This window comes from Natrix helvetica (assembly GCF_964273705.1).
Source record: "Natrix helvetica genome assembly, chromosome: 1".
Taxonomy (NCBI): domain Eukaryota; kingdom Metazoa; phylum Chordata; class Lepidosauria; order Squamata; family Natricidae; genus Natrix; species Natrix helvetica.
In genome coordinates this window covers 116798805-116824425 of record NC_138548.1, presented here as the reverse complement: position 1 = coordinate 116824425, position 25621 = coordinate 116798805, and the positions used below count along the sequence as shown (strand labels likewise).

General features: G+C 44.1%; 1 protein-coding gene and 1 pseudogene across 3 annotated transcripts in view; one reads left to right on the top strand and one right to left on the bottom strand.

The window, feature by feature from the left end:
* LOC309383865 (NACHT, LRR and PYD domains-containing protein 12-like) overlaps positions 1–12972 on the bottom strand; it is a 259601-nt gene extending 246629 nt beyond the window's left edge. For both annotated transcript variants that reach the window (XM_081936836.1, XM_081936837.1), the window contains exons 1-2: positions 12932–12972; positions 8580–8871 (exon numbers count right to left, since the gene is read on the bottom strand). In XM_081936836.1, coding sequence (XP_081792962.1) covers positions 8580–8850 — 271 coding nt within the window. In that variant the 5' untranslated portion in view covers positions 8851–8871; positions 12932–12972. The remainder of the gene's footprint in view (positions 1–8579; positions 8872–12931) is intronic.
* LOC309388850 (protein-glucosylgalactosylhydroxylysine glucosidase-like) overlaps positions 1–25621 on the top strand; it is a 90653-nt pseudogene that overhangs the window by 46845 nt on the left and 18187 nt on the right. The gene's annotated exons all lie outside the window — the stretch shown is intronic.

Genomic DNA, 25621 nt, shown 5'->3' with positions numbered 1-25621 from the left:
GCTGTGGCACTAAAAAACTTGCAGAGCCGCAGCATGGGGAAAAAATGGCAGAGCTGCAGAGCTTTAAAAAAAACCTTGCAAAATGGAAGATGCCCCACCACTGCCCACCTCCCACCACATCCAAATTGCCCTTTTGGGTTGAAGCCAAGGCACAGAGGCAATGGAGGTGGTGAGGGAGAGTCAAAATAGGAAAGCCCCTGCCTACCTCTGCCTTCCCACCCTCTGCCCCATCCCCCGCTGCAGCTGAACTGCCGATTCAGCATTTGGGTGGAGCCAACCTTCCACCACCCTCTGACAGTCTGCTCACTCATCCTTCCACCCAGCTCTCCACCCAGCACCCCTCCCAATGCCTCTCCCCTCTGATAGCCCACCCACTCACTCACTCACCCGCTTGCTTACCTGGCTCTCCATCCGGCATCTGCAGTGAATTACCCCTGCAGCGAATTTCCAGTGTTGAGATATCTTTTGGAGAAATGACAGCTCTGAGTTGACAGAGAGGACTTGGAGGTGCTGAGAAGGCTGCCCCCATCTGGTCATGCCAAAGTAGCAACCTTGAGTAATCATAGATCCTTTGCTGCAGAGTTGGTCTCCCAGTTGATATCAGGATAGTTACAGTCTCCCATTACTACTGTGGTATACTTCTTACATACATTTGTTAACTGGCTGGCAAAAAGTTCATCTATTTCTTATGATTCATTGGGTGGCAGGTAGTGTACACCTATGGCAATGTCACTATTTTTTCCTTTTATATTGGCCGATATACATTCTTGGTTTTTTTTAATCTTTCATCATGTACATTTCTGTAGATATATAGTGACTGCTTACATATAGTGCAACTACACCTCCTCGTTACATCTGTTTCTTTTGAACAATTTGCATCCACCCATCAGTACATTTCAGTCGTAAGTTTCATTCCACCAAGTTTCTGTAATAGCAACCATATCATGCCTCCTTGTGTACTATTGCTTCTAGGTCATCCTGTGTGTTTCCCAAACTTTGTATAAAAGCATCTGAGACTTTTATGCCTGTCCATGGGTATGTTTCCTGCTTCTTCTACTTGGTGTTTGAGATTTTCTTTTTTCTCATCTCTACCTACCTGATTGTTTGATTTGTTCTCTTTGGGTTTATGATTGGTTTTGTGTTCCAGACTTTCTCAAGGTTGGTCACCCTCAATTTTAGTTTAAAGCCCTTCTGATGAGTTAGTTATTTTTAGAGTACAAGTAATCCCTGGGTTAAAGAGTGTTTCCTTAGTGAATGTTCAAAGTTACGTGATAATACTCCATGGTGTTTACAAACAAGTCCCAAAGTTATGAATATTGCAACATCATGGCAGTTGTTCACTTTTATGAACCACTGCAGAGGCTCTGCCACATTCCCCCTGCATATCCCCCCGGCTGGGTCTTCACAGGAACTTTGCCTGCGGAGACTCACTTCTATGCAACAGACTAGGAGGAGGAGCTTCCGGAGGGAATGGCGGCCGATCTGTGAGCTCCGCATGATTGCGGAGGGGCCTCCCTGCTGGGAGAGGTGCTGCCGACCCTTGGTTTTATTCTAAGGGTCGGGATTTGTCGGCGACCACCCCGGCTCCATCCTGGCTTGGACTGGTCAGGCAGGGTGAGCGGGTGGTCGGCTGGTTGGGCGAGAGGCGCCGAGCGGAGAAGCGCGTGGAGACATGGAGGCATGGAGGCGCGCTGGCCGAAGAGCTGGTGAACTGCCGCGTTCTGTGAAATGGAGTCGAGTAGAACAAAATGAAGCGGCTGGTGGAGGGTGGAGCTGAGCGAAGCAGACCGGAGAGAAGCAGTCTGGAGTGGCAAGCTTAAAGATCAATGTCGGAGGTGAGGATTACCCTGGCAATTCATACAGCTCAGGCGGCGAGGGTTTGGCGATGGCGGCGGCGGGGGAGGCAGTCGGAGACGCCGAGCGCCACACCCTCTGGTCGCCATGACCCCTGGTTCTCCAGGAGAGTCGCAAGAAGAAGAACGAGGCCCGGGGGGGCTAGAGAGTGCTGCTAACTCCGGGAGGCTTGGGAAAGCCCCAGGGAGCCATGGCGGCCTCGGTTTTGAGAACAACAGCCCCCGGGAAGATGAGCTCCAGGGCTCCCGAGGAGGCAGATGGCCATTCTTCCCTGGGCCTGGACATGGAGGAGAGACACCGGGGGGATTGGTGGACATCTGCTGAAGGCTTGACTTTTTCCCTTCTACCCCTGTTGACAACTGCCTCCCTTGCCAAAACTTCGAATTCCATCAATTTTCTGTATTTTCTTTATCATCATGACTATGGCTTTGCCCTTATCATCCTGCTTTAATCGGCTCCAATACCATCTTGAGAGCCTCCTTAGATAAATCTAGCTAGTTGGCTAGCCCACCAACTTACCCTTTCCATCTAGGGTAAGGACAATTCCACGACAAACTATGATTCCATCTCCAGCACTTGAAATAATCTTGCCCCTGTGATATAATTGTATGATTTTTGTATGATTTTCACGCACACAAGGTCTGACCTACTGCTACTGCGAGAGTCCCCCCTCTTGCAGGTATGGCCTCCTGCCCTTTCGAGGGCCCACCTTGAGGACGGGTTCATTAACCCAGAGAGGTGGAGGAAGCGCACATTGAGGGTTTTTTTAATTAATAGCTTTTTAAAAATTATAAGGGGTTCCAGGGATGGGGGGGGAACAGGTCAGGAGGGATGGGAGAGCCAGGCACCTAGGTGCGGTCGAAGGAGGAGGGAGCGGAGTGGGGGAGGAGAGGGAAGATAGCATTCCTGTGCAGGGCTCTTTGATACCAACGGTCGTGGGGAGGGGCAGGTGCGAGGACAGATCAAGAGCGCATAGTCGGTTGGGAGACCGGGGTTTTTGGTCATACCTGGTCGTTTGTACCAACCCCTGCATACTAGGTGGTCAGGATCTACAGACCCAAGGCCTGAGACTGCTGTTATGCAACGCGAGGTCCGTTGTTAATAAGGCCCCCCTCATCCACGATCTAATTTTGGAGGGGGAGCCGGACCTCGCAGGAATAACCGAGACCTGGTTGGGCCACGAGGGAGGCTTACCCCTCGTGGAAATGTGCCCGCCAGGTTATCGAGCATTTCACCAGCCTCGGGCCCAGGGAAGGGGCGGAGGGGTAGCAGTGATTATCCGGGAAGACTTGGAGCCGAGAGAGTTCACTGTGCCACAGACATCCGGGTGTGAGTCCCTTGTCGTGAGATGGGGCCCAGGGAGGCAGTTGGGCCTGCTGATAGTATACCTGGCTCCTCGCTATACATCAGCGGCCCTGCCTGAACTCCTCGAGCTGATCTCATCGGTGGCGGTTGAAACCCCCAAACTCTTAGTGATGGGGGATTTTAATTGCCGTCGATGGGAGAAGCGTCTGAGGGGGTTCGGGAGTTCATGGCTTCCATGACAGCCATGGACCTGACCCAATTAATTCAGGGCCCTACTCACGAGGGAGGCCACACGCTGGATCTTGTCTTTGTCTCTGGCCAGTGGACGAGTGATCTGGGAATAGGGGATCCAACTATTATTCCCCTGTCATGGTCAGATCACTCACTTCTCCGGCTTGACTTCCCCGGTGCTACCCCCCGCTGTGGGGAGGCGGAACCGGAAGGTATTAGATGGTTCCGCCCCAAGCGCCTGATGGAACCAGATAGGTTCCAGACGGAGCTTGGGCCACCTCCTGTGGACCTGACCCGCCACCGAGTGGAGGACCTGGTAGACGCATGGAATAGTGCGACTACCGGGGCCCTAGACCGGGTGGCGCCTTTGCGGCCTCTCCTGTGGCGATGAACCACCCTGGCCCCTTGGTTTACCGAGGAGCTAAGGGTGATGAAACGCCACAAGAGACGCCTAGAGAGTCGTTGGAGATCCTCACATTCCGAATTTGACCGAGCACAGGCACGAGCCTATTTGAGGACGTACCTTGTGGCATTAAGAGCGGCCAAACGTCAATATTGCGCCGCTCTTATTGCGTCCGCAGATAACCGCCCTGCCGCCCTGTTTCGGGTGACTCGCTCCCTCTTGTTTGAGAGACCGCGGGAAGCCCCTTTACAGGGCAGAGCAGAGGAGTTTGGGAAATATCTACAGGACAAAGTCGCTCAAATCCGGATGGGATGGGCCCCTTTCAGTGGTCCAGTTGAGACGCCCGTGGCGAGTCTTGAGGGACCGCTTTGGGAGGAGTTTGACTCAGTTGCCATCGAGGATTTGGACAGGTTGCGTGGACGTCTGCGACCCACCACATGTTTATTGGACCCGTGTCCCTCCTGGCTTGTACTGGCATCCTGGGAGGTTACGCGCGACTGGCTCCTGGGCCTAGTGAACGCTTCGTTGGGTGAGGGGTTTCTGCCGGCCGCCTTGAAAGAGGCGGTTGTGAGGCCCCTGCTCAAGAAGCCTTCCCTGGACCCAATGGATCTAGTCAATTATCGTCCAGTCTCCAACCTTCCTTTTTTAGTGAAGGTTGTAGAGAGTGTGGTGGCACAACAGTTTCCACGTCACCTGGAGGAGAATGATTATCTAGACCCGCGCCAGTCCGGCTTCCGACCCGGGCACAGCACGGAGACGGCCTTGGTCGCGTTGGTTGATGATCTCTGGAGGGCCAGAGATAGGGGTTGTTCCTCTATCCTGGTCCTATTAGATCTCTCGGCGGCGTTCGATACCATCGACCATGGTATCCTGTTGCACCGGCTAGAGGGGCTGGGAGTCAGGGGCACCGTTTTACGGTGGTTTGGCTCCTACCTCTCTGGCCGGACGCAACGTGTGTTGGCAGGGGAGCAGAGATCGACCTGGAGCCCCCTCACATGTGGGGTGCCACAGGGGTCGGTGCTCTCGCCTCTCCTGTTCAACACATACATGAAACCGCTGGGCGAGATCATCCGTGGTTTTGGGGTGGGATATCATCTGTATGCTGATGATACTCAACTATACATTTCCACCCCAAACCACCCCAATGAGGCCGTTGAAATGATGTCCCGGTGTTTGGAGGCTGTACGGGTCTGGATGGATGGCAACCGACTAAAACTCAACCCTTCCAAGACGGAGTGGCTGTGGCTTCCGGCCTCCCGGTTCAACCAGTGGCTTCCATCTCTGGCCATTGGGGGTGTGCAACTGGCCCCCATGGAACAGGTGCGCAATTTGGGCGTCCTCCTGGATGCCCGGCTGTCCATGGATGACCATGTAACAGCCGTGGCAAGGGGGGTGTTCCATCAGGTTCGCCTGATGCGCCAATTGCGCCCCTTATTGGACCGGGATGCCCTACGCACAGTCACCCATGCGCTAGTGACGTCTCGCCTGGACTACTGCAATGCTCTCTACATGGGGCTTCCCTTGAGATGCACTCGGAGACTGCAGTTGGTCCAGAACGCGGCCGCGTGGATGATTATGGGGAGGACTAGATACTCCCCTGTAACACCTCTCCTGCGCGAGCTGCACTGGCTTTCTGTGGTCTACCGAGTGCGTTTCAAGGTTTTGATTATTATTTAAAGCGCTTCATGGCACAGGACCTAGTTACATGCAGGATCGCATCCTGCCCCATACATCCCTACGACCAATCCGCTCACACAGAGAAGGACTCCTTTGGGTGCCGTCCGCTAAACAGTGTCGGGGGGCGACACCCAGGAGCAGAGCCTTCTCTGTGATGGGCCCAGCCCTGTGGAATGACCTCCCCCGTGACATCAGGATTATTTCCGATCTCCGCTCCTTCCGTGTACAGCTGAAGACCCACCTCTTTCAATTATCTGGCCTGGCTCAACCGTAAATTTTTTCCTTATTCCTCCTGACAGTCGTTTTAAATTTTTAAATTTTTAAATTGTGTTATTGTAAATGGGATATTTTAATGGTGATTTTTAATTGTTTAAATGTGATGTAATTTGTTACCTCCTCCGTGCATGTATGTCTTTGTATATGTGTATGTTTATGTGTCTGTACATATGTTTTATGTTTTTATGCTCTACTGTACGCCGCCCCGAGTCCTGTCTGGAAAGGGAGCGGCTAATAAATTCAATTTATTATTATTATTATTATTATTATCTTGCGAAAATCTGCTCTCTGTTGAAGTTTCTTTGCCTGCTTCATTGCTTTAGGCTTTCGATGAATTTGCAAAGAACAGAGGCCTAACGAACCACAAGATCATGTGAGATCAGTAATGCGAGATCTTGTGCTACTGATCTTGCATGGTCTCGCTCTTTAGGGCTCTATTCTCTGCGAATTGGGGCCTGGGCATTTGCAAATGGAGGGAAAGCTTTGGTCTTTCAGGCCTTCCATCCATTTGCCGTTTCCTTGTCTAAGCCTGCAGAGAGATTGCATTCCTGTAGACTTTGACAGCTGTTTGCAAAAAGTCTTTGTTGGCTCCAGTGGAGGTGGGGAGGGGCAGATGCCTCCATCTGAAGCTCTTTTCCTGCCAGCAAGGGCTTTTTGAAAAGGGCTGATGAAGTCTACAGGGATGCAATATTCACGTGTTTGCCAATGAGAAAGGAAGCCTGGAGGCCCAAGAGCATCCTTTTGGGCCTCTTTTCTCACTAGAAAACTGCTTGATGAGGCCTCCTTTTTCATCACCGGGGTTGCACGCGGCATCCTTTTTCATCACCAGAGGCTTCATCAAGCAAGAAAAGAGAAAGCAGGCAAAAAAAATGGCCGGAGAGAAGACAGATCATCCTAAGGTAAGTCACCCAGGGCAGCAGGATGGTGGGAAAGCAATTGTGGGGACCCCAGGGGAAGGAGAATAAGGTATCTCTGGGTCGTGGGAAACCTTGGATGCTCTTAAGTAGATGGCCTGTTCCATCACTAGACTCCCCCTGGCCTTCCCCACCCTGAGATACCTCATGTGTACTTAAGAAGCTGCACATTCAATTATTGAATGCATGGGCGAAATCAGGGAGTGATCTTGTTCAAGGTATAAGATTCACTCCCACGAATCCTCAGATTGCAAATGGAATAGACAGGCTCCATTACATTTGTAACTCGAAGGCTACCTATACATTTCCCCCTGTTTTTCAAGTTGCAGCCCATCTCTTGCCAAGAGTCCTTCATATAGGTAATATAGTCCATGATCCAGGAAACCAAAGTTCTCTTGGTGACATCAACCCTTTAGCTACAAGTTTATTTCTAGAATTCTTTTTTCCCCTCAATGGGTGTTGACCTTTCATTAGGAGTATTGATGAGAATACCACATGCCCCTAGCTCCTTGACATTTTTGCCTAGTTGCTCATAATCTTTCAATATTGTGTTGAGGTTCTTTGTTGTGTCATTCATCCCTATGTGAAAGAGGAGAAAGGAGTAGTTCTCTGTTGGCCTAATTATTTTGGTGAGGTTCTCAGCCACATCTTTGATTTTTGTTCCAGGGAGACAACATATCTCTCTAGATTGAATGTCTGGTCTGCAGATGGTTGGTTGTGTTCATCTGAGAATATAATCTGCTCTCATCAACACTCATCTTCCTTTTTAGGGGAGGCAGTCTGGGGTACTTTTCTGTTTATCACAGATGTGTTTGATAATGTGAGTTTTCAAGGGATATTTGATTATGTCTTTTTTCTAGGTGTCTGCATGTGTTTGAGGAGGAAGTTGTGAGTCTGCATGTTTTAATCTGGGGGAGAAATTGATTGCTCAGTTGAAATGGGGCTAGATTGAGATTGGTAAAATTGGGTAGTATGGGTTTGTTATATGTATACTGCTTTTTTCTTTGATTGTCATGTTTCCTTCTGTGTGTGACATGCCTCCATTTACCTTCCTCCAAAGGTTTAGCCACAGGGTCAATTCCTCTAGGAGCTGTTTATTCATTATTTGGTTCAATTTGGATATAACCTTGTTGCATAGGTTGGAGTTGGGCTAGAGTTGCCTCTAGATCCCTTACTCTTTCTTCTAGTAGTTCATGTAGTTTACATTTAATACATTTATAATGTGGGGATTCTTTGGGCATAAGGACACACATTCAACATATATTGCATACCACAATAGTGTCAGTCACCTGTTCAATGAGTTTGTTTCTTTTTTGCTGGTTGCTTTAAGGGTTAAATATATACAGTATATAAAAGTAGGAGATTTTGTCTCAATATATATTTGAAGAAAAAATATAGTTTAAAAATGTTTCATTTTGGGAGTTCATTGAAGGAATTAAGAAAATGCTGCCCTTCTTTGGTCTCTGACTCCACCCAGCATAACATGCCCTGCTCTCTTCCCTAGTAGCAACAGTAGCATCACCACCTATAAGATACTTTAATACTGTATTATGTCAGGAAGGATGCTGGAAAAAAGGATGGATTAAATTAAACTTTTAAAGATCTCTCTTAAATTTAGATCAGTGGAATAACATCTTTGGCTTGAACTTGGCCTATCCGTTTACTTTAACAGTGACAGGAAAATGTCAAGCTGAGTGATAGTGCAGATGTTCCCTTACATTTGATTTCAAGCTCAAGACCTGGAATCTCAGACTGGGATAAAAGTTCCACTCTGAAATTCCAGGGAGCCACTGCTGATTTTAACCACCACCAACAAATCGGATGAACAAAATTCAGTGGCAAAGAAATGATAATGGCTCTTTATTGCCATTTGATCTTAAGTGGAGAGAACATTTCTGTAATATGTTGGGTTTTCTTACCTTTCTGTCCAGTTTCTTCAAGTTTTTTTGCAAGATCATTTCTGTTGCATTTTTGAAGGACATCAATGCACACCTCTAGAGCATCTTCTCCATAATATTCAGTCAGGAGATCTACAATGTCTTGTATCTTTGCTTTCTCCAGTGAAATTTTAGGAATGTTTGGCTTTCCATTATAATCAATAATATTTAGCCACCATTTAAAGTCTTCTAATTCTTTCACAAGGAGTTCATTCAATGCATTGTAAAGTTCTTTTTTCACAGTGTTATTCATGCCAGTTATGATGGATTATATCTAAAATTAAAATTAGAGAATTAAACTAATATGGAAAATGAGATTTGAAGGCAACAAGTATTCAAGTTAAACTAGTAAGCTCATTCACAAAGGCACAGCAGTTTATTTATGATTTCATTCATACTGGTTTGTGTATGTCACCTATTCCATACATTCTAGGCAGGCTATATTCCTAAAAGGTAGACAGCACTTATCCTGACCTGAGATGGCAAGCTATAACCAAGAAGCCTCTCCTTCTGGTTTCCACCTGTCTTTTCCAACGATATGAACCCAGAGCTTTCCTCTTGGATTTAACATCATGGGCAGACAGATTCCCCTTGAAGTAGAATATCCCTGTTTGGAGCCGCACTAGTCAGAAGGTGCAAAAACACAGTAAACTGTTCCTTCTGGATTGTCAAAAAGGATGCCATGGAAATGTAGAGGGTGTTTTCTCACTATCTAATCCCATTTAGGTCATTCATAAGAACAAACACTGTAACTTCCATCCCTGAACTCAGATCAGAAGAGATGCAGATACGGAAGTTGGAGATGGAATGATAACTGTTCAAATGATGACTTTATATACAAAAAAAAAATAGTAAATAAAAAGGTATAGACAAAAGTGTGGAAAATAATAGAAAGCCAAGAAGATGAAAAAAGACTAAAAGAAGCTATTTCTGGCCTTGTTTTACAATAATTACTTGATACCATTTCCCTCTCAAAATTACATAATATAGTTCCATTTCCCCAAATGCAGTCCTTTTTAACCAGTAAATCCAGGAGTTCATTTTTATCCATTTTGAGCAAAAAGTCCTTAAGGAGTTTTTAGTCTTTATAAAGTGATTTTTCTTCCTTCCCTAATCAGACATGTCAATTTAGCCATTTGTGAAAGTTCTACCACTTTTGTGATTCACTCCTCCATTGTGGCTATCTCTGTATTTTTTCCATATTTGCTCCCTGCAATTACCATGTATAAAACCAAACACCCACGAGTCTCTTGTAATTGGCTATTCCTAAGTCCTAGAAAGGAAAATTCTAGTTTTATTGGAATATTTTTTTTTAGTTCTCTGCATATATATTGGCATTCAGTATTTCATTAGCCTGCCATGCATGGTAAACTATCCCTTTAGGGTTTCCACATTTTCAACAGCAATTAGAAGTGCCTTTCCAAATTTTAGATAATGTATCATATACCGACTGTACATCTTATAAAAATTATTTTTAAGTTCTAAGGTAGTATGACCTTTTGATGATCATCTCCAATTAATCTATTTGTATGTTATATCCAAAATTCTTAGCGCATTTTATCATGCATTTTAACTTGTTCCATTTCAAAACTCAACAAAAGTTTATACATTTTTGCAGTTATATATTTATTGTATGTACATTATTCCATTTCAAACTCTATGCTGTTCTATTCCTGTTAGCTTTTTATCTAGATTAAACCTCTCCCTTATTTATATGTATGAAAACCAGAAACAAGCCAATTCTTCTGCAATTGGTAGTTTCCTTGATTTCTTCTTGGGTTCTCCATTTTCTGCAGTAGCACATCCTGATGTATTTACCATTTTTCTTTGTCCTCTTATTTCTTTTCTATAAAAAGCTTCTTGTTCTGAGGCCACTAAATATATTTTCAGGAAAAACTTGGCTGGGTTTTTACAGAGCCGTAAAGCACCATGAAGCAGTCTAAGGTCTATTGCTATTAATTTGTCCATTAAAATATATTCTTTCTATTGGATTTTCCAGAATTAAAACCCAATCACCAGGAAATGCCCTTCATTTATATACTTATTTTTTAACTTTCCCTCTGCCAATGTTCTTATCCCTTCTTCTCTGTTCAGAATTTCAAGAGCCACCATGAATAACAATAGGAAAAAGTGGGCATCTCAACTTCCTCCCTTCTGCATTTCACAGAGTTTAGTCAGCTCCCCATTCACAATGTACGTAGCCCTCCATGTATGACCACAATTGAGCCCAAAATAATCACTTGATACAATTTCCCTCTCAAAATTCCATAATATAGTTTCCCCAATACAGTCCTTTTTAACCAGTAAATCCAGGAGTTCATTTTTATCCATTTTGAACAAAAAGTCTTTAAGGAGTTTTAGTCTTTTATAAAGGGATTGCTCTTCCCTTCCTAATCAAACATCTCAATTTAGCCATTTATGAAAGTTCTACCATCTTAGTGTCACCATTGTGGCTCTCTCTGTATTTTTTCCATATTTGCTCCCTGAAATTACCATATATAAAACCAATCATCCACAAGTCTTTTGTAATTGGCTATTCATAAGTCCTAGAAAGAAAATTTCTATTTTTATTGGAATAGTATTTTTTTTAGTTTTCTGCATATATATTGGCATTCACTATTTCACTAGCCTGCCATGCAAGGCAATCTGTCCCTTTATGGTTTCCATGTTTTCAACAGCAATTAGAAGTGCCTTTACAAATTTTAGCTAATGTATCATATACCAACAGTACAACATCTTATAAAAATTCTTTTTAGTTTCTAAGGTAGTGTGAATTTCAGACCTTTTGACCATCATCTCCAATTAATCTATTTGTATGTTATAACCAACATTCTTAGTGCATTTTATCATGCATTTTAACTTGTTCCATTTCAAATCTCAACAAAAGTTTGTACATTTTGTAGTCATATATTTACTGTATGTATATTATTCCTTTTGAAGACTTTGGATTTAATATTCTGGTTGGTGGGCTTTGTGCCGGACTTTGCTTTATTGGAACTTTGGGGTGGGGGGCTGTTTGCAGGTAAGTTTAATGCAAAGGGGATCAGGGAAATGACATTAAGGGCTGGTGGTGTTTAATTAAAGTCCTTAAACACTCTGCGTATGTGCATGAGATCTGGAACAGCATTTAGAAAAATCCTCTATTATGGAAAAATATGTTTTGTTTATATTTTAAGGAATCATTTTAAAATCCCCAAAGGAATACAAATACCCAAAGAGTGATGTGGACTATCCTCTTAAATTGAATAGAGAAGATTTATTGGGGTCCCTTCATGGAAACTACAAATGGGTAAAGATGATAAAAACTTCAACAGAAAAAACAAAGAGACTAGAAGAAAATAGGAGTTAGAGTTCAATTCTATTTATGGAATTCAAAGATGGCTGGAAGGAATAAGGGAAAATTATTTCTTATTAATGGTTAAATAATGAGTTGCTGTTTTTGGTGATATGTAATAGTTTATCTGATTTGAATAGTATTTCTTTTGGAAAATTTTAATGGTGCAATAAATTAGTTTGTAATAGTTATGTTACTATTTTGGAATATCTAAGGGGTTATTTCTGGTAATGATTGATAGTTTTCAGTTTTACAGGGTGTTCCATAGAGTAGGAAAAAGTCCCTCTTCTAGCCCCTGCCAACTGACACTCTTTGATTGGCAGGATCTGTAGCATGCTCATTCTGCTAGGTCACATGGGTAGATCTCTAGGGTAGAGACTCTTGGGAATATCCCTCAAGTAGCTCAGTTCCAGGCATATGGGGCTTTAAAGGTAACCATCAGGGCCTTGAATTGAACCCGGAAACACACCAATAACCAATGCAGCTTGTGCAGAAGTGGTGTTACATGCGACTGGCACCATTTACTACTTGCCCAGCCACATTCTGTACCAGATGACGTTCCCAAATGACTTTCGGCCCCAAGCACAGCATGTTGCAGTAGTCTAAATGAGAGATTATAAGGGCATTCAATGAGCAGGGCCTCCAGGTTCAGGTATGGATACCACTGGTAAACCCTCTGAAGGAGTGCAGAGACTATCCTAGCCATGGCTGCCACTTGTTCTTTTAACAGGAACCATGAGTCTATGAAACCCAATTTGCATCTTCTCTCACATACACACACACTTTCCTCACACAGAGAAACCCAACATATATAATGACTTCTGTCTCTCCTGAAACAGAAGCACGAAAAGGAGATCTATCACAAACTATTGTGTCCCATGAATATAAGGAATATGCAGACCCAGGCTTGGTTGTCTGCCACGACTAAATTACACAGATAAAGCCACCCCTTGGCTGGGAGCCTAGAAAGTTCTCTTCACAAACACAAGATAACACTTACAGAACAGAAGGCTTTCCCAATGGCTTGAATATGGACTGTTGTCTCCTGCAAAGATCCCTCTCCCTTCGCTCCACTTATAAACTCTTTGGGAGGGGCCACACCCTTAACCAGCTGTCCCTACTTCTTTCTATGATGTCTTCTCCACAGCTGTTCCTGTCTCCGATCAATACGGTGTCTACGCACATCAGGGACAACCTCCCTCTGTTCCTCCTCACTGCTCCCTGACTCAGATGCCACCTGGTGGCCAACAGGCTTCTCTAGTTCCTGCTCTGACTCCAAACACCCTCCAGAGTCTTCCTCATCCTCCAGAGCAGTCCCATAATGGTCTGAGCTGTCAGAGTCCACCAACACCTCAGCCGGCAGCTGCTGGACCACAACACAAACTGATTTATTTCCTCTTAAAATCACAGAGACAACTTCAGCCTCTTGAAAATTGAACATGTGATTGTGCTCCTTCATATGTGTCCAAATCTGAGAGCACTGTTCTCTGCAATTTTCAAGAGGATGAAGTTGTTGACTGTGATGGAACTAAAGGGGGACACCTATTGAAAGAACCCTGGTTTTCCAACAATAACTCCATCCATGGGCACATTGACTTGCTACCTACTTAACAAGCATTGAGGCACCAGGAAAGATCCTGCAGGATGAGCAGAGACCAATTCTTATTGGGGACTAGAGATCGATGGCACCCCACTCCCTTTGGGCATGTAGATTTGTCCTGTGGAGGCATAGACAGCCCGGACCGAATGCTGAGGATCCCGGCAGACCAGCTTCAAGCCATAATAGACATGGATAATGATGAACGAGCCAAGACGGTTACAAGATCACCCACAAAACAACAAACAAATTTGGTTGATATATCAAATGAGACTGTGAGGTAGTTAAAGCATTCTCAGCGTCAGATATATATATTCAGAATATAGGAAACAATACGTTTTATGAATATGATTGAATAAATGTACAGAAGAACAAGTGAGATAAGTCCCACAATTGGAAATATAGTACACTTGAAGGATACAATTTGTTCAGAAATCGAACAAACAGAGAAGCTTCCTTGCATATGGAAAGTATTGACTCAGATGATACTTCAAATGAGGGAACACTGTAATATTGTAAAGAGTCCCGGATAGAGATATGGGGAGCAATGAATTAAAGCAGTAATATTGGTGCCTAGTATTTCCCAGTGGGGACTCCTGATGTAGAGGATGATTCTCCAAAACAAAATTCAAAATTTGCAAAGACACATAGAATATTAGTAATAGGAGAGCAGTAGCATGGCTGGGAAGCAATTTTTGTCAAATGTGTCTCTGCACCTGTCCAAAAGTCCTATAAACTCAATTATTTCTTTGACTGTTAGCACAAGACCACTCCTGTCTGCAATATGATAATAAGAAGATGACACTCCATATTTCCAGCTTCTGATATTTAGAGCTTTAAAGACCAGTCCTTTGGGAAGCGCTCAAAATCTCATGGGAATAAAAGCAGATTCAGCCATGGTGGATCTTTTACTCTGCAATAGGCATTGTTGTCTGCATCCAGCCCATCCTCTCTTACACTAGTTGAGATGCGCAAACATTTTTCTTGTATTGTAGGGACCATATAGTGGCCAAATGGACAGATAAGCTTTCTGCAGAAATGAACATTCCTCTTCACCAATGGACCCATCCAGAGACAGAAGTTCTTGCTTTAGCACAGTGGCCATAACAAGCCACAATGACTTCAAAATGGCAACATTTTATGACATCATAACACAAATTATGCCTGATGCAAGCAGATGAATCCCATCCTTTGTACGATGCTATCCTGACTCAGGCATCAGCATTTGCCCTTTTTAACTTGGTGGTGTTAATAAATCTTATTAATACAAAAACACATCAACAAGATTTTAGAGTGCTGGAAACCCAGGAAAATTTGTCAAAGTGATAAGAATAGGCTTTGTGGACTAGATCAAGGTCCAGCCCAGGATTTCACACCCAGCAAGAATTCCTAGAAATGGATATGGACATAGAAAAGGCCCTTTGATGTATTTTCCCCCAATCATGAATTCAGTCCAATTTAACTCTGTTCTCCCTACAGAGAGATTGGCTTTGGTTTGTCTATAGTGAGCCGTAGCTTGTGAGGTAAATACAGAGTAGCTGTGCTGAATCACAGGGTGATGGCATCAAGGAAGCCTCGGTCATCTTCTGTAAAGAGGCTCAATGTTCTCAAGGCTTAGACTTTGGCAAGAACTTGAAGGGAAGGACGTGGCTCAGATAGTAGATAGCAAACCAAGAATAAACAAAGTCTTAATAATCAGAACCCCCAAAGATATTTTTAAAAGCTTTGTGCATGTTCAGTATTGGGTCCAGTGGTGGGTTCCTACAGGTTCAGACTGGTTTGGCCGAACCGATAGTGGTTTGGCGGCCTGGGTCACTGGAACTGGCAGCGACCCAGACCTGCCACGCCCCCGAACCAGTTCTCTGGGAGGAGCCATAGGTGCCGCCATTTTGTTTTTTGCTTCTGCGCATGTGTAGACCAATTTTTATTGCATTGTTCATGTGCTTGCAGCGTGCATCAAGTGTGCCCCATGGCACGCCCACAAGCAAACCAGCAGGAGTGACTGCCAGAATCCACCCCTGATTGGGTCTATTATTGGATGTATTAAGTCTGTTATAAGGGAGTCCAGATCATGGGGTACAGCCACTTCAGACTGAGAGTTGGAGGCCATCCTAGTATTCCATGAAAACAGCTCTTCTCTTTTAAATGCTCAGTCCCAGGACAAACTCAGCTGCACTTTTCAAACTCCTGGAGTGAAATTCTTTAGGATCAGTCCAACCCAGGTGCCCAGGTTCCCTGGGTTTTGACAATTGGCCAATTTAGAAAACGTGGCTTATGAAAAATCCCTGAGTGGACCGTTCAGCAGAGGTGGAAGGGACAAAGAACACTGCTGAGCTGGAAGGTACAAAGTCTTCCCTGCTGGCTCCAGGCCTCCTACCATGGAGGGAGACGCCCAGCAGCAGGTGAGGCTCCAGGTGGAGCAGGTGGTTCTGGAAACTGAAGCAGAGGGGGAGGGGTGGCCCTCCTTGTATTAGAAGAGTGAGGGAAAGTAGATTTTTTGACCTGAGTCAAATCCCAAGACAGAATGAAGACCGTTCACATTAATAAGGAGTGCAATGGCTCACATAGTTAGGACGCTGGATGCCACATTTGAGACATGAGTTATGTGGTGGGGTGAGCTCCCGTCATTCAGTCCAGCTCCATGACAGGGACAAGAAAAAAGCCCCCATGGGCATCCTTCAAGCAATGAAGACGTCACCCCTTAATCCTTTCAACCAGGAAGCCCCTTAAAAGGTGCCTCTGACATGAACAGAACGGGAGTTCCCATTTAATCAAACCCCAGCCCAGCTATCAAGGCACAGCAACCAAACAGATCTGCACTGTAATATCTGAAACACTCCAGGTTCTCACATCCTCAGCCAGCTATTGGGGTTTGCTTATGGCTGCTCTACTAGGCAAGAGGTTTTCTAGAGTTAGGTTACTGCCCAGGATGACTTGTGTGAAATTGATGCTTGCTAAAATAAAGTACAGGGAAATAAAGTACAGAGAAATACTTTCCTCCAGGCTGGCTTTTGCTACATGAACAATCTGGATGCCTCTGATAACTAGAAGTGTCTGAATGTGCCCATTCACAAGCATCTCACGCAAGCATCTACCCAGAAGAACAATTGATCCATGTTAAACAATAAAGTGTTTAGATTTACCTCTCTGTGTTCAACCCGTACAGGCATAATCCGATGTTGCTTTGCTAAGCAGGTGAAAAGGTCAGTTTACTTTTATACCTGCTGTAAAGAGTGGTTTCACTTTTTCCTTTAAAAGCATGTGTGTTGCTCCAACCCTCTTTTGCTTGTATTTCCTGCTGCTTGTTTCTTTACCGTTGGTGGTTGAGCCTAAAAGGCAGAAGATAATCATCGCTTCAGTACAGAGAAGTTCTTCACTTAAAAATGAACAGAACCTGCCTGTTACCGTAATTGAGTTGTTATAGTTGTGAAGCGAATCACCGTGTGACAGACCCAATTTTACAACCATTTTTGCAGCAACTGATAAGTAAATGGTGCAATCATTTCAAAAATGTTGTCAATTGTAGTCACATGACCCTGTGACACGGCAAACACCCATAAATGCAGACCAGTTGCCAAGTGCCCGAAATGTGGTCATGTAACCATATAAAGGAGGCATCAGAACATCAGAACTGTGTTGTTGTGAATACATTTTGGGGGAAAGCATCCATCATAACTTTGAATAAGATTAACTTCCCAAGCCAAGTTGTAAGTTGGTTGTAAGTCAAAAATACCTACTGGTATATCTTCATTTTTAAGAAAGTTGTGCCTATCCTGTTTGTTGTACCTAGTGGCATTGTTTGGTTTTCTATATATTAAATCTTAGTCACATTTTTGTCACCATGCTCCCTAACTTTCACAACTACAGTTTGCAAACTTTTTGCATCTTCTGCAATCAGAGTAATGTCCAGACAACAGATCAGACAATAGTTCCTAAGAGAAAGACTTTTATTTGGGATCTATTCAATTCCATGTTCCCATAGTCCTACTTGCTTTTAAAACAGCTGAATTCTATAGTTATAATGCAGGTTCCATCTGTTTTCTATTTTTTATTCTACATAATAAATTTTGAATTTAACTTGTAAGAAAGAAAAGAATAGCCAAAGTTAAATTCTCAATAAATAACATCTCTTTTAGGCCTATAAAGTGACCCGTCTGCCGATCTTTGTGGGTAGACTCAGAACTCAGAACCTCCTGTTCAACACATATATGAAGCCGCTGGGCGAGATCATTCGTGGTTTCGGGGTCGAGTACCACCTGTACGCTGACGACACTCAGCTGTATATCTCTACCCCGAACCACCCCAACGATGCCGTCGAAGTGATGTCCCGGTGCCTGGAGGCCGTACGGATCTGGATGGGAAGTAACAGACTCAAGCTCAACCCATCCAAGACGGAGTGGCTGTGGTTACCGGCACCCCGGTTCAACCAGCTGGTCCCATCACTGGCCATTGGGGGTGAACAGCTGGCCCCCGTGGATCGGGCACGCAATTTGGGCGTCCTCCTGGATGCCCAGCTGTCAATGGACGACCATGTGACGGCCGTGGCAAGGGGGGGCGTTTCACCAGGTTCGCCTGGTGCGCCAATTGCGTCCCCTATTGGACCAGAACGCCCTCCACACAGTCACCCATGCGCTTGTGACGTCCCGACTAGACTACTGTAATGCTCTCTACATGGGGCTCCCCCTGAGATGCACCCGAAGGCTGCAGTTGGTTCAGAATGCGGCCGCGCGGGCAATTGTGGGAGTTACTAGGTACTCCCACGTAACACCTCTCCTGCGCGGGCTGCACTGGCTACCTGTGGCTTTTCGGGTGCGTTTCAAGGTGCTGACTATCATCTTTAAAGCGCTCCATGGCACAGGACCTAGGTATTTGCGGGATCGCATCCTGCCCCATACATCCCTTCGGCCGATTCGCTCTCACAGAGAGGGACTCCTCCGGGTGCTGTCCACTAGGCAGTGCCAGCGGGCGACGCCCAGGAGTAGGGCCTTCTCTGTGATGGGCCCGACCCTCTGGAATGACCTCCCCCCCGATATCAGAATAACCACCGATCTCTGCTCCTTCCGTAAGAAGCTTAAAACCCACCTGTTCAATTTAGCTGGCCTGGCCTAATCCCAGTTTAGTCCCTCAAGTCTGTATTTTAAATTTTTAGGGGTGAGTTTTTAGGTTGTTTTTTAATTTTTATCACTTTGTACAGCCTATTGTTTAATTCGATTTTACAGGAAGTTAAGGGTATTTATTTTTATATACGGTTTTTTTATTGAGATGTCTGTACACCGCCCCGAGTCCCTTCAGGGAGAGGGGGCGGTCTATAAATCTAATAAAACTTAAACTTAAACTTGAGAAATAGATTGACCTACTCATTCACATTTGTTTAGGTTGATTTCAAAAATTACAAAAGTTTCAACTGCAGTGATTCCCTGCAGTGACCAAAGTATGACAGCCTCTGTTTGTCAATCTTGGCTTCAAGTGATATTTTTGGTGAACTCCAATGCAGGACTGGTTTGTTTGTTATTTTTGCAGTCCTTGGGATGCATAATAAGCACCTCCAGCAACACAGTTCAAAGGTGTCCATCATTCTCCTAGCTGCCTTTTTTGGAGTCCAAGTTTCACAGAAAACAAGCTCCATTTTTGCTGGCAGGGGCACCGTGGGCCGGTCCTTTGCTGTATCCACGGCTGCCCCGCAGTCCAGAATTAAGCACCCAGTGGGCTGGATCCAGTCCCTGGGCCTTGAGTTTGACACTCCTGCAGTGGAGGCTTTTTCTCCATGGTTCAAGACTACACATTTTTCATTCACCCTGTAATAGAAACAGAGAGTCTTGCTTATAATTGTGCAACAAAAGATAAATCTCTAGTAATCACTGCAATCTCATCCACCCCGTATTTCAGAGATGTTTCAATCCTATTCATTACAGCACAACAAAGATGATGGAATGGATGGAATGACCCAAGGAGTTTCCTTAGTGCAAGGTAACAAAGGTGACCCCCATCTTAGAGTTTCCTCATGGAGAGCTGCTGCATAGAGTGCTTGGGGCAGGGGTGGAACTCACTTACCTTCACTACTGGTTGTAAATGTGAGCACGCTGTAGCATGTAGTTAGTCTATACCGGTGATCAGATTTTTCCAAACATAAATCTTGCTCTCTTATGAAGGGGCAGGAAACAATTGAAGTTTAGCAATTGAAGGTGGACACAATTGAATGTCAGGGTTAGTAATGGTTGGATAAGGTAAGATAAGCTTTATTGTCATTTTTTACTGTGGGCACACTGGCACACATTAAAAATGAAATTCTGTTGCCTGTGTTGGAAGGAATGTCCATCTGGGTTCAGCTCCAAGTGGGGAAAAAGACACTGGAAACATGGAGGCTGCTTGGAAAGATGGTTCAATGGGGGACAGGATCACATGGCTTGAGTTCCTGAACAGAAAAGGGGGATCACATGCTTCCTGATGTTGGGGGAAGAAGAAAAGAGAGTGAGATGCTGAAAGTCCCTGGTTTTATGCCCTCTCTGGCCTTTGATCTAGAGCCTGCATTCTGATTGGTTGTCAGACTCCCATGGGGCCATGGAGGGGCAACTCTCTAGGCTCTCTTGAGTCCAAATTTGGTTGAGCATTGCTTCTTCCAAGGTGCCCTGTGGTGAGATGGGTAAAGGGCTAATACTATCATGCCTTAATCCCATCACTCTGGAGCTGAAAGGGGGAGATCTTTGTTATGTAGAATTGACTGGTTCAGGCATTTTAATGGCCCATTGACAAAGGTGGAGGCTATTAAGAGTGAGTCTGTTTCCTACCAAAAAAACATGTTTTTCCATTTCTTATCCAGGGAAATATAATATTCTGCCTTTTTCAATATTTCCCAGGATATTTCATTTTTCTAGGAGGAGGGTGGGTTTTAACTTCCTACACCTGTTTGAAAAGAAAGTATACCTCTGTCCATACACATATATAACACATATATGCACATGCTATTCATACATAAATATGTATATATACATCTATACTTATACATATAGATAGATAGATAGATAGATAGATAGATAGATAGATAGATAGATAGATAGATAGATAGATAGATAGATAGATAGATAGATAGATATAGTAATCACTGTCCATTCTGAAGACATAGCAGAAAGAGGAAGCTTGAGAGAGTTCACACTTGAGAGTTCGTGCTATATGGAAGAAAACTGAATCTAGATGTTCTGCTTTAGATACCATGAAGGCTCCTCCCAGAAGGGAACCAGGAAGACAGGATGTGTAGCCTCCCAGACAATCCTACACACCCTGCTCAGATTTATAGCAAAGTTCTATCTTTATTTGTTTTAGAAAGTGTGTGAATGTAGTTTCCCTTTGCAAGAAAAGCAATAATAGTTAAATGTTGTTTTTGCAGCTATCATACATTTTTAGGAACCAGTACTAAGAAATGCAACAGGGTTTAGAATTATAAGAGAAAGGTAGAAAATGTTTGCAGGTCCAAAGTCAGGCTAGTTGACAGTTTTAACCACAAGAGCTCCCACATAGTTTAGAAATGAATTGTTTGTTTCCGTTTCTCATGCTTATGCAGCTAAGTCGAAAGAAAACAGGAAATATGGGTTAAGCAAAATGCATACATTACTAATAGAAAATCCACCTTAAATGGCAAAGGTAATTTACTGAGATATCAAAAGGGGGGGACTAGATAAGGTGTGGGGAGGGTTGTAATTTAGGGAAATTCTAAAAAGGAGGGAACTAGGGTGGGACCGTTGTGTGCAGTGGGACTGGAGAAAGAGTCTCAAGTGAATCAGAATGGGGAACAGGAATTCTAGACCTAGGGAAAATAAAGGGGATGTGGAGTCAAACATCCTGGGAAGCAGACCTCCCAATAGTCTGTTGGGGAGGATGCTAAAATATAGGGAAGGTAATTCCTGTGCAAGGTATAAGGATAAGAAGGAAATGATTAAATATTGGTAATATATCAGGGGGGTATCTGGATACCGGGGGGGGGGGTATCAATGGGCATGGGCAATAAGAGTTTGAAGGGGAAGGATGCCTCCCCAGCCAGTGTGCTGGCCAAGAAGAATAACAATATTTACATTCTGGAATGGACTTTTTTAGGGAGAATGTTTGAAGTCAGCGCCTCAAACGAGGCATTTGGACCAAGGAAGGGTGATACATTACAGTGTATGCATCTTGCCTAAGTATAAATTCAGAGGTTTTATATGGCCTCCCTTCAGTACCAAGATTTGGCTATAATATAGGACTTGAACATTTATATAAATGAGACTAAGGCAGGAACAGAGGAATCACATTATGCAGCTATTTGGATGGCACCAGAAAGTAATCTGATGCAGATGTCCATGTGGGAACCCTTGGACAATCTTCCTCCCTATCCTGGCCCCAAACAGAAGGAAGATGGCATTGTACCTATAGGATCCCAGATTAAGCCATCTGCACTGGAGGACCTACCAAAAGAAACCAAGGAATTAGTCAGAAATAATCAGGACTTAGAGAAAAAAAAACATGGCAGAAAGTTATGGTCTTCTATTGTCTTGTGGAAAGCTATCATCCAGCCCTCTCCCAGAAAAATGAAATATCCTAGGAAATATTGAAAAGGCAGAATATTATATTTCCCTGGATGTGAAAAGGAAGAAACATGTTTTAAATTGAGAATAGTTCCCTGTAGCTTCCTGCCTCCACCCACTTTGTTAATGGGCCATTAAGAAGGCCAAGCCAGTCCCTTTATATAATAAAGAGTTCTCCCCTTCAGCTCCAGGGGGTTGGGAATGAAGGCATTATAATATAAGCCTTTACTCAACTGACCACATGGCATCTGAGAACTCAGAATTCAACCAAACCTGGACTCAGCCTAGAGAGTTGCCCCTGCATGGGCCCATGTGAGTCTGACAGCCAATCAGAATACAAGCTCAAGATCAAAGGCCAGAGAGGGCATAAAACCAGGGACTCAGCATCTCCGTCCTGCCTTCTCTTCTCTTCTCCACCAACATTGAAACATGTAATCATCTTTTCTGTTCAGGATTCAAGCCATGTGATCCTGTCCACCATTAAAACCATCTTTCCAAGCAGCCTCCATGTCTCCTGTGTCTTTTTCCCCACTTGGAGCCCAACCCAGAAGGACATTTCTTTCATCAGTCTCAAGACAACAGAAAAGGGGACATGTCTTTATGGCACCCTTTAGACAGGTGACTATGAGAGAAGGCAATGTGGGGCATTGAAATCAAGCAGTTTAAAGTGGGGGGGGAATGCCTAAACTAATAGAATAAACATCAACCAAGTGGTTAGACTGGTTAAAGAGTTAACGTGTGTGTGTGTGTGTGTGTGTGTGTGTGTGTGTGTGTGTGTGTGTACGTGTACACGTACAATGGACCCTGACAATCCAGGGCACCAGATGATTTTGAAGTATCAATTTGTGGGAGAAGCATGGGAGGACATTAGGCATAAACTATAAAAAATTGGATGGGTGGGAGATCAAAACTATGGAGGATCTCCTCAGAGAAGTTCAAAAAGGATACTGCAAACGAGAAGAGGAGAGAGACAAGACAAAAGTCAAAATGATGGCTCAATTATGACGGGATCAAAGTGCCATCTGTGAAGAAAGAGGACACTGGAAAAATGAGTGCCCCACGAGGAAAGAGGGGGAAGAAGTAGCTGAATTGATGAGTTTTGAGGACTAGGAGTGTCAGGAGGTGCATTTGTTTTCTGGTCCAGCTTTTCAAGAACCCCTGATAAGCCGTAAAGTTGGACCCCTGGAGGAGGGAGTGGTATTCCTACTGGGTTCCAGAACCATCAGATCTACCCTGAACTATACCCCTTCAGAAAAGCAAATCGGGGAAGGGAAGATCAAGGCACAGGGAATTGGGAGACATGTAGTAGAAGCACTGAGGTTTAAACCTGCAATGGTCCAGCCTGTAGCAAAATGACTTGGAGTATGGTGCAACTGTGTATTGGTAGAAGGGAGCTGCAATTTGGCTGGGAGGAACTTAATTAGTAAATTGCGGGTTGTTATTATGGGGAATGGAAGGGACATAATTGTAAATATTTTGGACTTGAGCAGGGAGGTTTAAGGAAAAAGAACCCCGATGAAGCAATTCACCAGAAACAGTTTAGTATTATGTTGGGAGGAAGAATGGCTTTAAAACCTGTGGTGGAAGGGCTGCTGAAAGACAAGTGTGTGAATGTGCTGGCGTTAACTACTGTGAATGCCTGTGTGTTTGAAGTTGCAATTTTTTTATTGTGAAGTAAATGGAAGTGTTTACAACAAAAAGAAAAGAAAATCAGGAAAGTCACTTGGAACTAAGGAAAATTTCCTGAATGTGAGAATGATTAATCAATGGGATGATTGTCTCCAGAAGCTGTGGGTGCTTCATTAATGGATGTTTTAAAGAGGAAATTGGACAAATTTGTCTGAAATAAGAATTTTCTGCTTCAGTGGGGGGTTGGACTACAGGACCTCGGAGGTCCCATCCAACTCTGATATTCTGTTTTTGTTTGTCTGTCATGCTTCAGTGATTTTCCTTTGCACTTTTGTTTGGATTTATCTTTCATAATGCATTTGAAGGCATTCTAGTCAACTAAACAATCCTATGAAGTTTTAAGTATGTGTCTTTGGGACTCCTTGCTACTGCAAAAGTGGTGATTAGTTGTAATATGTGTTCTCCATTTGTTTTCCTTTGCTTTGGCACCAAGGCGGGGAAGGGAAACCTATATGGAGAACCAATTGAACCATGAGTTCAAATCCTGCTTTCACCATGAGGATCGGCTGAGTGATTTTGGCTGTTGGTATTAACAGCTTTCACATTGTAGGAAGTTATCACCCAGCCCTCTCCCAGAAAAATGAAATATCCTAGGAAATATTGATAAGGCAGAATATTATATTTTCCTGAATGTGAAAAAGGGAGAAACACATTTTAAACACTAAATTCCTACAGCTTCCTGTCCATCTCCACTTTGTCAATGGGCCATTAAGAAGACCAAGGTAGTCCACTTTACATAATAAAGAGTTCAGCTCCAGGGGGGATGGGTGTAGAGTTCTGGCAGTGACAATGAAGGCATGATAATATAAGCCTTTACTCAACTGACCACATGGCATCTGAACTCAATCAAACCTGAATTCAAAACAGCCTAGAGGGTTGCCCCTGCATGGGCCCATGTGAGTCTGGCAACCAATCAGAATACATTTCTTACACAGGAACAGGAAACAGATAGGTGGGGCAGAACAGATTATAAAAATCCCTGCAAGCCCTTCTTCAGCCCTTCTCTTCCCTTCTCTTCTTCTCCACCAACATTGAAGCATGTGATCACCTTTTCTGTTCAGGGCTCAAGCCATGTGGTCCTGTCCACCATTAAACCATCTTTCCAAGCAGCCTCCATGTCTCCAGTGTCTTTTTCCCCACTTGGAGCCGAACCCAGAAGGACATTTCTCCCAACATTTGGCGACCACGAAGGGACTCCAAGCTAGCCTAACAAATGGATATGGCCCAGGTAACCCTCCCATGCCGGCACAGACCCCATTGAGTCTGTGGGTGGATTTTATCTTGGCCTTAGCCATTTGGATCTAGGTTTTAAAGGGGTTTTGAGTTTGAGCTCAAAGGCTGCCTGGAAAGAAGGTGAGTACCTCTAAATTTTAATTCTCTAAAATTTAATGTTAAAGCATGGCAAAGCGTGGAAATGTGTGTATACCTGCATGTGTGTGAGTGATGAAATCTTTCTCCCAATCACAGCTGGATCCTGGTTCCTCTGTGTGGTTTACCAAGAGAGCCTGGAAAGTATTAGGGTCAGGCCAGAGCATGGACCTTCTGTTAGGGAAAGGAGAGTGTGTGTGAAAATGGATGGAAAAGTGAATGAATATTTTTTGTTGTTGTTGCTTTTGTCCTGTGAAAAAAAAAAAAAGGCAAAGGCCCATGGTGTATGTAAAAGAGTAGAGGTGCCTGGTACTAACTGCAGAGAGAGGGGCAGAGGTCCTCAAGGATCACTTTTTTGATCCTCAAAACCCAGGTGATTCCCTGAGAGAAGGGGCCGAATACTTCGTAGGGAATCGAAGTCCTTCCCAGAATCTTTTTTTTTTTCTGAAAACTTACGGTGGGTGGCACCCGGCTAGGCCAAAGT